We start from the raw sequence: 14,989 nt of genomic DNA on the forward strand, positions 1-14,989 counted from the left end.
AGCAATGTACATGGGATTTTTTTTTCATATGGGAAGCTACACTGATCTTGACAGCTGCTTGGGGTTTCTGAGTTCAACAGCCCTATGTGGTAAAGGGGGGTTAAAAAAAATCATGTCTCCACTTTTTCCTCCGCAGCGGTGGCGACCGAGGTGGCTTCAAAAATTTTGGTGGTAAGTGCCCAGAAAAACTCGGTGGAATTCCTGTTGCATTGAACAGGACTCCTCAGCTTGTTTCAGGCCAGTAATAAGTGCTGTCGTATCTCTGTGAGCAAAGATACATTCAAAAGGCAAGTGTGCGGACTGCTTCTAGGGTAAGGACTGTGAAGAGAATCTTCCAGCACTGCTTTTCTACTTAATCTATTGCTGCTGAAAGTTCATTGCTGGATCATTTGCTCATTGTATTGTTAAAGCAAGTTGCTCCAGAATTTTGGTTTTCAACAATTAGGAGAAAACTAATCCTAAAGTATATTCTATACAAGGATCCCATGGTTGCTTCTGTGTATCTAAACCATTAAGCTAGCAGATGCTTCCTAATTTGAACTTAGTGCCTCTTATATAAAAAAGTCATGCTGTGAAAATTGGAGACTTTGTCCTATTTGTTGGTCCGACTTGTTTTGGGAATGTAATGTCAAATGTGGAATTTTCATAAATTTAGTACTATTGACCATCCATGAAGCAGATAGCATTGTCCTTTAAAAATCTTGATTCTGACTGCTTCATAAGCTATCTATTCAGGTTAGGGTCCATTCACACGTCTGTGGTGTGTTGCGGACCCGCAAAATGCGGATCCGCAACACACCCGGCCGGCACCCGCTATAGAAATGCCTATTCTTGTCTGCAGCTGTGGACAAGAATAGAACATGTTCTATCTTTTGCGGAGCTGCGGACCGGAAGTTCGGGGCCAAAACCCGGAAGTTTGGGGCCGTGCTCTGCAAATGCGGAAGCGGAGAGCACATAGTGTGCTCTCCACTTCACGTACGGGCCCATAGAGAATGAATGGGTCCGCACCCATTAAGCAAAATTGCGAAACAGGTGCGGACCCTTTTGCAGACGTGTGAATGAACCCTTAAACTGTGTTTCTTGTGCATTGTAAGAAAATAAAATCGGTCCCAATTTGCTTTAACTCACGGTTGAGGTACCCCTTATGTGCATTGGGTACTAGCGACCTGTAGTAGCATTTAGTATTTTATTTGTATAGGCAGCCAACAGATATTATGACCGTGCTTAGCTGTGAATAATTTAGTTCAGAAGTGCACTTTTTGGTTTCCCATAACAATATCTAAATTTTACTGAGTGGAATGGAGCAATTCACAAGATTAAGCTACCTGAACACAAATGAAATGTTCTTGTGGGGGTAGGCAAAAGGGTTTTCCAGCCTCCGGTTGATGGCCTTTCCTAAAGTTAGGTTACCAATATTGGGTTGGTGAGAGATTAAGTCCCAGTATCCCCACCTATCAGCTGACTAAGGCCCCATGCACATGACCATATCTGTTTTTCGATCTGCAAAAAGCATACTGGCAATGGGTGTCATGCATTTTGCCATTCCGCCCCATGTTAAAGCTCTGTCACCAGGATCAACCCCATTAAACCAGACATGCTGCCGGGTAGGGCTCATCATGCTGATTAACACAATACCTATCTTATATCTGTATGGTAAACAGCTCCAGAGATATCTGCCTTCTTATTCATATGCAAATAAGCAATTTAAGCACTCCGAGGCGGAGCTGAATATTCTGAGCATTGCTATGTAATACCCCCATCTGCATATCATATACACTATGTACTATAGCTTCACCACACTGAGATCTGCCCAGAAAGCGAATCTACATATTAATTCTTTATTTACAAACCTAATATGATTATACAGGCCCCAGTAATTTGTGATGGCTCATAAGCATAGGAAAATAATACATCCCTATGTGGTAATGCTTTAGCTTGGTGGTATAGTGGTCTGCCTTGTATGTATGGGACATCTCTGGTTCAAGTTCCATGAGATGTTTTGTTTTTCTTTAAAACCATATTTAGAGGCTATACTAAAATAATATATAATCATATAATAATGCCATACTATACTGAAAATAGTGGTTTTACTGGTTTATTCATAGACCTTATCCCACATTACTGGTGTCTATATTCATATATTGTGCTTGTGAATAAAGCAGTAACATGTATATTAGGTTTCTGATATTAGGTTGCAGATCTCAATGTGAAGTTATAGTTCAGTGTGTATAATACACATGTACAGTAGATATGTATAAGCTCAGCCTGATGTCATACCCTGTCAATCAACGGGAGGGGCGTGTGCAGAGCAGTGCTCTAATTGCTCATTTGCATGAGTGTAAACACCTGTGTGCCAAAATGCATTGGTAAAAAAAGAAACATGCAAAAGCGCCATAAAAACTTACCAACAAACGCTGCATAGTGGAGACCTATGCAAGAAAAAAATGCCAGAGCTACTGTGACTTAAACACTGGCAAAAAATCCACCTAAGGCCTCATGCACACGGCCGTTGTTTTGGTCCGCATCCGAGCCGCAGTATTTGCGGCTTGGATGCGGACCCATTCACTTCAATGGGGCCGCAAAAGATGCAGACAGCACTCCATGTGCTGTCGGCATCCGTTGCTCTGTTCCCTGGCCTGCAAAAATTTTTTTTTACCTGTCCTATTCTTGTCTGTTTTGCGGACAATAGGCAGTTATATTAATGGCTGTCCTTGCCCTTCTGCAAATTGCGGAATGCACACTGACACCATCCGTGTTTTGAGGACCGCAAAGCACAAAGCATAAAAAACACCAATGCCAATAATGCCTGTTTGTCGTGCATTTCCCATTGACTTCCAGCAACCTTTTGGAGCTGGAATGTTTGCCAAAAACAGCAACAAAACAAACACCAAGAAAGTGAACCCAATGATTAAAGTGAATATCGTCTGTTTTATGCTGTCCTACATGAGATCATACCTGTTCTGAACACCAGGTCACTTATTTCTTTTTGTCCAGTCATTCTTATAATCCCCATTAAGCAGCCTTGCACCGGAGTTTACTCAATATAGAGCACAAGTTTTCTTATGTACAGTATGTATGCAGTGCATTTGGAAAGTCTTCAAGCCCTTTCACTTTTTGCACATTTTATTTTGCGGCGCTATGCTAAAATAAAAATTAAAAAATAAATCAAGTCTTTCCCTGTCATTCTATACGCAGTAGTAAAATAAGTGAAAACAATGTTTGAAATCTTTTGTTTATTTTTTAAAATGAAAAACTAAAATCTTGCATTGACTTAAGTATTCAGACTCTTTACTCAGTCCTTAGTTGAAGCCCTTTTGGTAGCAATTACAGCTTCCGGTCGTCTTGTGTATGATGCACATTTGGTTTTCTGCCATTCTACTCTGCAGATCCCCTCAAGCTCTGTCAGGTTGGATCTGGACAGTCGGTAGACAGCCATTTTCAGTTCTTTCTAGAGATGTTATATTGTGTTTTGTCAGGGCTCTGACTGGGTCAAATACATTCACATTTGTCCCTACGCCACTACTGTGTCTTGGCTGTGTTCTTAGTGTCATCTTGTTGGTAAGTGAACCTCCAGCCCAATCTGAGGTCCAGAGCACTCTGGATCAGGTTTTCATTTAGAATGTTCGCTGTAATTTGCTCCATTCAGATTTCTCTCAACTCTTGACCAGTATCCCCTTCCCAGCTGCTGAAAAAGCACCATGCTTCATTGAAGGGTTGATTAGCAGTGCCTGGTTTCCTCCAGACATGACACTTGGTATTCAGGGCAAAAAGTTCAATCTTGGTTTTGTCATACCAGAGAATCTTGTTTCTCAGTCTGAAAGTCTTTTAGGCCTCTTTCACACTTGCGTTGTCCGGATCTGGCGTGTACTCCACTTGCCGGAATTACACGCCGGATCTGGAAAAACGCAAGTGTACTGAAAGCATTTGAAGACGGATCCGTCTTCATAATGCTTTCAGTGTTACTATGGCAGCCAGGACGCTATTAAAGTCCTGGTTGCCATAGTAGTAGTGGGGAGCGGTATACTTAGTCCGTGTGGCTCCCGGGGCGCTCCAGAATGACGTCAGAGCGCCCCATGCGCATGGATGACGTGCCATGCAATCACGTGATCCATGCGCGTGGGGCGCCCTGACGTCACTCTGGAGCACCCCGGGAGCCGCACGGATGGTAAGTATACCGCTCCCCGCTACACTTTACCATGGCTGCCAGGACTTTAGCGTCCCGGCAGCCATGGTAACCACTCTAAAAAATGCGCCGAAACGACGTTTAGCTTAAGGCCGGATCCGGATCAATGCCTTTCAATGGGCATTCATTCCGGATCCGTCCTTGCGGCAAGTCTTCCGGATTTTTGGCCGGAGTAAAAAGCGCAGCATGCTGCGGTATTTTCTCCGGCCAAAAAACGTTCCGTTCCGGAACTGAAGACATCCTGAACGGATGAGACGAAGAGAAATGGGAGATCCCCAGAGCTAAATTCCAAGTGTTGGCGCAAAGGGTCTGAATACTCTACGTCCATTAGAAATTTTAGTTTTCCTTTTGAATAAATTTGCAAAAAACTTCTAAAATTGTGTCACTTTCTTAAGGCATATGGGGAAAAACATTATTTTTTAGCAAGGGTCACAACATAACAAAATGTGAAATAGTCTGAAGACTGTCCAAATGCATTTTGACTTACACTGGAGGTTCTCCCCCAGATTTTAAGAAACTGGGTAAAAAAAAAGTGACCCATCATTTTTGTTAGTGTCGTCCTCAGTACAACAACATAAAACTGGTGACCGATTCACTTTAAATGTTTCTACAAATGTATAAAAATATATTTAACGTGCTTGTTTTGTGTTGACTGTGCAGCAAGAGTAGGGTATATTTAGATAATGACTTTAAATGCTCTGCCCCTATATATTACGTTTTGTTTTCTATTTGGCGAGGAGGAGGGGTTAAACTTTGGCTCATAACCATAAAATTGGTTTTGTAAAAATGCATAAATGTTATCACTCATTGCAAGACTTTTTGGGTGGCTTTAGTTGCATTACTGGAAGAGAATCTCTAAAATGTAAAATTTTCCTTTTCCCAATATCTTGTTTTGTACTTTTTTCAGGATCTAAAGATTATGGTAATAAACCTGAGCAAGGTAAGAATAAGGTAACATGTAGCTGAAGTGGGTATGATTTCACAAGTGACCGGGTACTACTATAGCTGTGTTTTCATTTTTATAGATGATCAGGACAATTCTGACAATAACACGATATTTGTGCAAGGACTAAATGAAGATGCTGATTCAGATCAAGTGGCAGACTACTTCAAACAGATTGGCATTATAAAGGTGAAAGTGTTTAAAGTGCAAACATCCACGTTTTCATAATGGGATCATGTACTGAGGGCCTATTAGGGGTATATCCACAAGGGAAGTAACTTGTAGTAGCAAATCTGCATGTCGGATAGGCTGTTAATTTCACCCTTTACGTTTGAAACAGTAGTTTAGGGTTAAAAATAATTGTGAAACTTGTGATGCAACCTGTGTATTGTAAAGCTGTCCTCAGTAGACATACTCAATAGAACACACTAGCAGAGAGTTATAAAGCTTTCCTGTTGCACCTAATAGTCTGTTGGTAGAGCGTGGGACTTGGCTGCGCTACCCCCACTCCTATTTACAGAACGCAGCTCTTGACACGAATGCGTAGCGAGCTCTCCCTCGCTACAGAAGTTCTGAAAATAGCTGTTAGCACGCTTGGCTATTTTCGGAAGTCTCATAGTAGCAAATGGAGCGCACACCATTAAGTGAATCCAACTGTTTGCCGCAATGGGACTACCAGAAATAGCAAGTCAGCACATACAGTGGTGAATGGAGGGTTGCCGCGCATGGGTTCACGTCAGGGTTCCCATTCTGGAGATGGGTGCGGGGTCCCACGTCTTTCTGACATTGATGGCATTTCCTAGCAATATGCCATCAATGTTTCAGATGGGGGGGGGGGGGGGGGGTTGTGTCTGAATCACATTTATATAATTGGAACAAGGCGGCAGTGCTATGAAAAATACGGCATTCAATGTTTACATCACTTTGCGATGCCTTACTGAGAAGGCTGCAGTACCTCGACCTCTTCCAACAGCTCATCAGTGGGGGTGCTGAGTCTAAACCCCACCTATCTGATATTGATTGCCTGTCCTAGGGTAGAAATCTGAGTTATCCAGTTTAGTTAGGGAACTTGTCACGTTGAACATGGTGTCTGAGCACAGCATGCTATAGAGGGGGGGAAAAAGCTGAGCAGATTGATAGTTTTGTGGAAAAGGGGAAATATTCAGTAAAACTTGTATTTCGTTGATTTAAATTCCCGCTCATTCTGGGCTTCGAAGTCAGGGAGACAGTCCCATCAGTGATCGACAGCCTTCCCTCTGACTGTGTATACAGAGATGGCTGTCAATCACTGATAGGACCGCCTGCTTCACTTTGATTTAAATTCCTGCTCTTTTGGGACTAAGTCAAGGAGGCGGTCCTATCAGTGACTGACAGCTATCTCTGTATACACAGTCATAGAGGGGAGGCTGTCGATCACTGATAGGACCGTCTGCTGGACTTCAAAGCCCAGAATGAGCAGGAATTTAAATCAATTAAATACAAGTTTTACAGAATTTTTCCCTGGAAAATTATGTATCAGTCTACACTGCACTTTCATAGTTACAGGTACTCTTCTAAATGCTATAAAGCATTTTACTAAATGGTGAAGATTTCAAAGTGCATCCCAGTTAGGAGAACACAGAGTTACACTTCCTATTTTTGCAGACTAATAAGAAGACCGGAAAGCCAATGATAAACATTTACACTGACAAGGAAACTGGCAAGTCCAAAGGAGAAGCAACTGTTTCATTTGATGATCCTCCTTCAGCCAAAGCAGCCATAGATTGGTTTGATGGTAAGAAGTTATTGCTTTTGCCAATATTGTTTTTTCAGTAAGTGTGATTTACACTATTGTATATGGATTGTGCCAACTTGCTTAATGACAGCTACGGTGATTTACTGTACTTTTCACACAGGAAAAGAATTTATGGGCAATGCTATCAAAGTCTCTTTTGCCACTCGGCGGCCTGAATTTTTGAAAGGGGGAGTAAGTGCTCCTGGTGCTGGTGCTGGTGGTGGAGGTCGACGAGGAGGTGGTAAGTAATGGAACCAGTCTGAAGTTATTGTGCTTTATGAAATGTTGTAGTTTATTTTAGGTAATTTGATGAGTCGCTCCCGGAGATATGCAAATGGTATAATGTAGATGTGCCAAGTATTCCTACCTGTCTGGTGCCTACAGACCAAGGACATAAGATAGAAAAAGAAGAAAATGGAGCTCATAGTACCAAAAAGTAAAAATATGCTTTATTTGAACATAATTAAAAGATATACATAAATAGAAAGACAAGTAAATATTATGGTGACAGGTGATAGAAGAGCAAATACTCACCTAAGGAGGACAGTGTGCTGAATTACCCAGGATGGCGCTACCCCAGGGTAGCGCGCTCCTGGGTAACTCAGCACTCTGTCCTCCTTAGGTGAGTATTTGCTCTTCTATCACCTGCACGGCATTTTGACTTTGGCGTTTTACCACACCTGGTCTCCACTGTGGTTTGTTGTTTACTCCTCATATTGCACTTGCCAAACAAACCTTGGTTTATTGCCGTGCAGGTCTGCTTGTTGACTACTGACTCACCTATGTATTTTGGTTCTTACCTTGCTATCGGGTCATAGGTTGGTCATTGTACCCAGTATCTTTCCTTGACCCATACATTGATATTTTACAATTGACGTGTGCCATCCCATTCACTTTTTTAAGTGGCATAATATTTACTTGTCTTTCTATTTATGTATATCTTTTAATTATGTTCAAATAAAGCATATTTTTACTTTTTGGTACTATGAGCTCCATTTTCTTTTTCTATTTCACTCGGGAGCTTGTACAGAGTTACAAATCACGGGTGTCCTCTGTGGTCATATTGGGTGGGCATTGTCCTTCACCCTCCTGGGACCCCCTGGGTCTTTTTTGTTTTTTTCAAGGACATAAGATGTATGAACTGAAGGTAGGGTGCTCAAAGGTATACATAAGTGAGTATTTCTCGCCCTTCCTTGGGGGACACAGACCTTGGGTATAGCTCAGCTCCCTAGGAGGCGTGACACTAAGTAAAACTGTTAAGCCCCTCCTCCATCAGCTATACCCTCAGCCTGGAGATAGAGGCTACCAGTTTTAGCTTAGTGTCCAAGGAGGCAAGACACTCCCTGCTACTGCAGGGCTGTTTTCTCCTTGTTATTTTTACTTTTTCTTCTAATTTTGTTATTTTATTTTTTCCTAGGGATACCAGAGACGCATTAGACCTCTCTGCTCTCCCGGGGTTGAGCTGCGCCAGTGCCAACTTATCTGCACTGCTGCCTCCCCCACAGAAGCAATAGGAGGATCTGGGCAGCAATGGCTCCCCTACATCCCGCCAGCTAGGGGGTCGCCCGCACGCCAAGCCCCTCTTCCAGCTTCCTGCCACTGCGGTGCCAGTGGCTGAAGGGGCGACCCTGCTGGAAAGGACTGAGGGTGAAGACGTCGGACGGTGAGATGGCTATTCCAGCCCATACCCCGTCCCTATCTGCAGCATCTACCCCTCTGGGTAAGGGGGGCACCCGTGGTCGCTCATTCTGAGCGCTCATCTGCAGGACAATGCAGCACAGCAGCATCCTCAGCACCCCCATGCCGTTCCCCCCCACGCTGCTATCTTTCTCTCTCCCCCCCCCCCCCCCCCCCTCATTCGGGGCTGACTCCATTTTTTCTCTTCTCTCTCTCCCCCTTCCCGCCGAGACCGGGGGGCGGGGCTTAGCGGTCCCGGCAGGGGGCGGGGCTTACGCGCGCGTCATTTTGGGGGCGGAGCTACGTTCTCCTTCACAGGAGACATTTCAAGCGCTGGAGGGGGCGGAGCTTGTTCCCCGCGCTTTCTGCTGAGGTTTCCCGCGCTTCCTCACTCCTGACAGGAAGCTGGGACACGGTGGGGGACTCTAACCTCCTGTGTACATCGCTCGGCTTCTGTGGGCGCTCTCTGCTGCTCTCTGCTGCTCACTGCTGTTCATTGCTTCTCTGCTGCTGCTGATCTGGGCCATCTCCTGACGTTCTTCTGAGGCACTGGTAGGACAGTTAACCCTCTCCTAACCCTCCTGGTCATAGCTGCTATAACCCTTTGTGGTCTCTATATTAGAGTACAACCACACTTCAGCATGTCAGATCCCACAGGTGCCCCCAAACCCTGGTACCATGCCTGTACCGCCTGTAAGGAACTTTTTCCGCGTGGGCAATCTGAGCCGCATTGCCTTGCATGTCAGGCCCCGGTGCAGGGCCCGCTTCCCTGCTGCGCCCCCCGGTGCCTCTGAACCCCCTGACTGGGCTAGGTCTCTGTCTCAGGCGGTGGAAAGCCTTACACACGTAGTGGGCCGTCTCGTGGATAGACCGCCTCTCCCGCAGGCTGCCACAATCCCTGTCGCACCCGCTGGGACTACCGTTTCTGCCGCCCCCACTGGTTCCCTGCCTCCCAGCGAATCTTCCAGGGCCCGGCATACTCAGAAACGTTCAAGGGTTGAGCGCACATCTTCTCCAGATGCTTCGCTCTCTCCGCCATGCGTGCGAGCTCAGTCAAGTCTATCCTCTCAAAGGGATACGCTTTCTGAGGGAGAACTGGCGGATTCGGAGGTGGACATGGACTCAGAGCTTCCGTCCAAATTGGCGTCCGCGGTGGAGCATCTTGTCACTAGCATCCGTGATACCTTTCAGCTACACGATGACCCCCCCCAGCTCTGAACAGGCCGGCGTGTCCTTTCTCCGCCCCAAACAGGCCTCCAAGGTTTTTCCCATACACGCTGATTTTTCTTCTGTGGTATCCAAGGCTTGGACTCGGCCTAACGTCCGCTTTATTACACCCAAAAAGCTGGACATTTGTTATCCCTTTCCAGCGGATTCTGTGACCACGTGGACATCCCCGCCTAAGGTTGATCCTCCCGTGGCTCGCCTGTCCAAAAGCACTACTATTCCTGTACAGGACGGATCTTCCCTCCAGTCTGTTGAGGACCGTCGTACGGAATCCCTCTCCAAGGCCATATTTACTGCCTCTGGTTCGGCCCTTAGACCGGTCTTTGCCTCCGCCTGGGTTGGCAAAGCGGTCTCTGAATGGGGTTTGCAACTGGAACGGGAGTTAGGGTCGGTCGTCCCTGTTCAGGACCTCCGTTCCTTAGCCCAACTAATTGTTCAGGCCGGAAAATTCGTCTGTGAGGCCTCCCTTGATGCGGGTGCCCTCATTGCCCGTTCCTCTGCCCTGGCAGTTTCTGTCAGGAGGGAACTCTGGCTGAAGGTTTGGGCGGCGGACGCCGCTTCCAAACGCTCTTTGGCCGGCCTACCATTCACGGGTTCCCGCCTGTTCGGAACCCGTCTGGACGAACTTATATCAGAGGCCACGGGTGGGAAGAGTACTCACCTCCCCCAGTCCAGGCCAATGGGCGCCCCCCGTGGTCGCGCTGGTTCGTCCCGTTTTCGGTCCTTTCGCAAGCCCACCGGGTCTAGACCCGCGGCCAGTTCTTCTTCCTCTGGCCCAGCCCAGGATAGACGCAAGAAGCCGTTTTTTCGGACGCAACCTACCTGGCGCAAGTCCCAGCCTGCACGGGCTCCCACAGGCCAGCAGCCCTCTGCCTGAAGGTGCGCCCCCACCCACCCGGGTGGGGGGCCGCCTTCTCCTATTCAGGAACGTATGGCGGGCCCACATCTCAGACGCATGGGCGCTCGAGATTGTATCTTGCGGATACAAAATCGAATTTGCGTCCATTCCGCCAGACCGTTTCTTCCGATCCCGTCCTCCGCGAGATCCCGTACGAGTGGCCGCCTTCTTCGCGGCCATTCACTCTCTAATGGACAAGGGTGTCGTCGCCCCCGTGCCTCCGACGGAAAGGTTCAGGGGGTTCTACTCGAACCTCTTTGTGGTTCCCAAGAAGGAAGGCTCAGTGCGTCCGATCTTGGACCTAAAACGCCTGAACCGTTTTCTCCGACTGCAGAGATTCCGGATGGAGTCTCTCAGGTCCGCAGTGGCCTCCCTGGAAAGAGGGGATTTCATGGCCTCAATCGACATTCAGGATGCATACCTCCACGTTCCGGTTGCTCCATGTCATCACCGCTTCCTGCGCTTCGCGGTGGGGGGCGATCACTTCCAATTCGTCGCCCTTCCCTTTGGTCTGGCGACGGCTCCTCGAGTGTTCACCAAGGTCCTGGCCCCTGTCTTGGCCCTTCTACGTTCAAGAAGTGTTTTTCTTCTCCCATACTTGGACGACATCCTGGTCAAGGCACCCTCCTTCTCTCAGACATCCCGCAGTGTGGAACTCACTCTGGAGACCCTGACGCGGTTCGGTTGGATTATCAACCACCCCAAATCTTCCCTTACCCCCTCCAGACGGCTGATCTTCCTGGGGATGCTCCTGGATACAGAGTTGGCGGAGGTCCGCCTTCCGTCGGACAAGCGTCTGGCCCTTCGCGGGTCGGTTCGCAGTCTCCTCCATCACCGCCCTTCCCTCAGATCCAGCATGCGGTTGTTGGGAAAGATGGTTGCCTGTTTCGAAGCGGTGCCGTTCGCACAATTCCGATCCCGCACCTTTCAGAGGGCAATTCTGTCGGCCTGGGACAAATCACCGAGGAGTCTGGACAGGACCTTTCTTCTGCCTCCCCTGGCTCGGGCTTCCCTCGGCTGGTGGTTGCATATCCCTCTAAGGGGGAAGTCCTTCCTTCCACTGAACTGGCTGGTGATTACCACAGATGCCAGCTTACGGGGGTGGGGGGGGGGGGGGGGTTTTCCCTCCCCGGTCCGTCCAGGGCGTTTGGTCTCTATCGGAGTCCAGACTTCCAATCAATATTCTGGAACTGAGGGCGATTCTTCTGTCCCTCAGACACTGGACCCATCTGCTGAGGGGCCACCCTGTTCGGATCCAATCGGACAATGCCACGGCTGTGGCATACATAAACCATCAGGGAGGCAGCGATGCAAGAGGTGACCCTCATTCTCCTCTGGGCGGAGACGCACGTGCCGGCCTTATCTGCGATTTACATCCCGGGGGTGGACAACTGGGCGGCGGATTTCCTCAGCCGGTCCACCATCGACCCGGGAGAATGGTCCCTGCACCCAGAGGTGTTCGAAGCCCTTTGTCTTCGCTGGGGTCGCCCCGACGTGGACCTCATGGCCTCCAAATTCAACCACAAGGTCCCCCTATACCTGGCCAGGGCACGGGACCCGAAGGCATACGGCGCCGACGCGCTCGTCCTTCCGTGGCGTGAATTCTCCCTTCTGTACGTCTTTCCTCCTTTTCCCCTCCTGCCACGGGTTCTTCGGAGGATCGCGGCAGAGGGCGTCCCCGCGATTCTAATCGCCCCGGATTGGCCCCGCCGGTCTTGGTACGCCGACCTAATGTTGCTGTTGGCAGACGCACCGTGGCCACTGCCCTCCAGGGAAGACCTTCTCTCTCAGGGACCGATCTTCCACGAGCATTTAGGCTCGCTACGTTTGACGGCGTGGCTATTGAGACCGCCGTCTTAACGCGACGGGGTTTCTCCGCGGACGTAGTCCGCACCATGATCCGGGCTCGTAAGCCCGTATCCTCTAGGATCTACTATCGGGTTTGGAGGTCCTATCTGGGGTTCTGTGAGTCCCGGAGCGTCCCACCTCTCCGGTTTTCTCTTCCCACAATCCTGTCCTTCCTCCAGTCGGGTCTGGACCTGGGGCTGTGCCTCAGTTCTCTGAAGGGTCAGATTTCGGCGCTGTCTATTCTTCTCCAGCGTCCCCTGGCCCCTCTAGGGCCAATTAAGACCTTCTTACAAGGGGTGGCTCACTCTGTTCCGCCGTACCGCCCTCCAGTTCCTTCCTGGGACCTGAATGTGGTGCTCTCGGCGCTCCAATCAGCCCCCTTCGAGCCTTTACGGGAGGTCTCCCTTCGCCTTCTGTCCTGCAAGGTCATCTTTCTTGTGGCCGTCACGTCTCTCCGACGGGTGTCGGAGTTAGCGGCTCTTTCTTGCTCCGAACCTTTCCTGATCTTCCACCAGGATAAGGTTGTGCTTCGGCCTGTCCCCCGACTTTCCTGCCAAAGGTGGTCTCTGCCTTTCACATCAATGAGGACATCGTCCTTCCGTCGCTCTGTCCCTCTCCTTCCCACCCCAGAGAACGGGAACTGCACCGTCTGGATGTGGTCAGGGCGTTGAGGATTTACTTGGAGGTCACCGGGTCCTTTCGGCGCACGGACTCCCTGTTTGTGGTTCCAGAGGGTTGGCGGTCTCCAAGGTGGCTATTGCCCGTTTCATTAAACTGGCGGTGTCTGAGGCTTATCGAGCCAAGGGCAGACCTCCGCCTTTCGGCGTCACTGCTCATTCCACCAGAGCAGTCGGAGCTTCCTGGGCGCAGAGGCATCGGGCCTCGGCTGAACAGTTGTGCAAAGCAGCCACTTGGTCCTCTCTGCACACTTTCACAAAGTTCTATAGGGTGCATACGCATCCATCAGCGGATGCTGCTTTGGGCCGCCTGGTTTTGCAGGCAGCGGTTTCCTGATGCTCTGGTGTTCCGCCTTGGGTTTGTGGTCCCTCCCTTCTTGGACTGCTCTTGAACGTCCCAAGGTCTGTGTCCCCCAAGGAAAATGGGCGAGAAAAGGAGATTTTTTGTATAACTTACCAGTTAAATCTCTTTCTCGCTCTTCCTTGGGGGACACAGCACCCACCCTTCTGTGTTTGGTTACAGGGTTATGGTCTGGCGCCCCGTTGGGTTGCTGGCTGGTTGTTTCCGTTATTGGTTGTTATCCTTTCACTACTTGGACACGCAACTGGTAGCCTCTATCTCCAGGCTGAGGGTATAGCTGATGGAGGAGGGGCTTAACAGTTTTACTTAGTGTCACGCCTCCTAGGGAGCTGAGCTATACCCAAGGTCTGTGTCCCCCAAGGAAGAGCGAGAAAGAGATTTAACTGGTAAGTTATACAAAAAATCTTTTTTTTTTTTTTTTTTAAAAGATTATAGTTTATTATAGTACAAATGGATAATGCACAAAAAATTTATACAAAATACACATAGAAAATAAAGGTACAGACAAAATAACATCATATAATATGTAAGCCAGTCCAGTAATTCATAAATCTCATTTGCATAAAAAGTAAAGCAAGATAATAAATATACAATGGACCCAGCCGTTAACTCTACATCGTGCACGCAGCCACTTTATCTCCGGATGAAACACTCCCCTTTGAGGTGAGAAGCGGTTTTATGCCTGTGATAGCTAATCTCTGGCACTCCAGCTGTGGTAAAACTACAACTCCCAAGATGTGCCCTTGCTTGGCTGTTCTCAGAACTCCGTAGAAATGAATAGCGCTTGCTGGGAGTCGTAGTTTCACAAGATGTTAGCCATCCCTGAATCTATACCTACTATACTTGTGTTGGAGAACATTATCCCTTTGGACATATCACTTATTCCAGTGAAGGAGACAACTGAGTGTCTAACTAATTTTATGAATACATGTGTATTTGATTTATGGCCATAATTGCTTCTAATAATATGGATCCGATGGATACATCTCTCTGCTGGGCCGGCGGTGTATATTTTATTATCTTCACTTTTTGGGCAATTGTGAGTTTATACAAATTACTGGACTGGTTTACGTATTATACCATTATTGCATCTGTACCTTTTTTTGATTTATTTTTCATGTGTATTTGGTTTTAATTTGTGTTATCTATTTGTTCCATAATAAACTAATCTTTTACAAAAATACTCACTTTTTTAAATGTAGCCTTGGGTTCCCTACCATTTTCAGTTTAGGGTTTTCTATTTTTTGTTTTACATGGGTTACACTTTGTTTTAATTACTGTTTAAGTTTAAAGTGGTTGTTCTCCTTATGACCATTTGTACAGACCCAATACAGTGTCTGGTCCTGCGGTGGTAACTATACTTGATTAAATGAACGGGTGAATATGCACGTTAAAACTTAA

The 14,989-nt window shown here is 47.8% G+C and overlaps 1 protein-coding gene across 2 annotated transcripts in view; it reads left to right on the plus strand.

Moving 5' to 3' along the window:
* LOC122932001 (TATA-binding protein-associated factor 2N-like) overlaps positions 1 to 14,989 on the plus strand; it is a 53,005-nt gene that overhangs the window by 33,871 nt on the left and 4,145 nt on the right. For both annotated transcript variants that reach the window (XM_044286137.1, XM_044286136.1), the window contains exons 8-12: positions 137 to 171; positions 5,091 to 5,123; positions 5,209 to 5,315; positions 6,771 to 6,900; positions 7,022 to 7,141. In XM_044286137.1, the coding sequence (XP_044142072.1) occupies positions 137 to 171; positions 5,091 to 5,123; positions 5,209 to 5,315; positions 6,771 to 6,900; positions 7,022 to 7,141 (425 nt within the window). The remainder of the gene's footprint in view (positions 1 to 136; positions 172 to 5,090; positions 5,124 to 5,208; positions 5,316 to 6,770; positions 6,901 to 7,021; positions 7,142 to 14,989) is intronic.

This window comes from Bufo gargarizans, chromosome 3, assembly GCF_014858855.1.
Source record: "Bufo gargarizans isolate SCDJY-AF-19 chromosome 3, ASM1485885v1, whole genome shotgun sequence".
Taxonomy (NCBI): domain Eukaryota; kingdom Metazoa; phylum Chordata; class Amphibia; order Anura; family Bufonidae; genus Bufo; species Bufo gargarizans.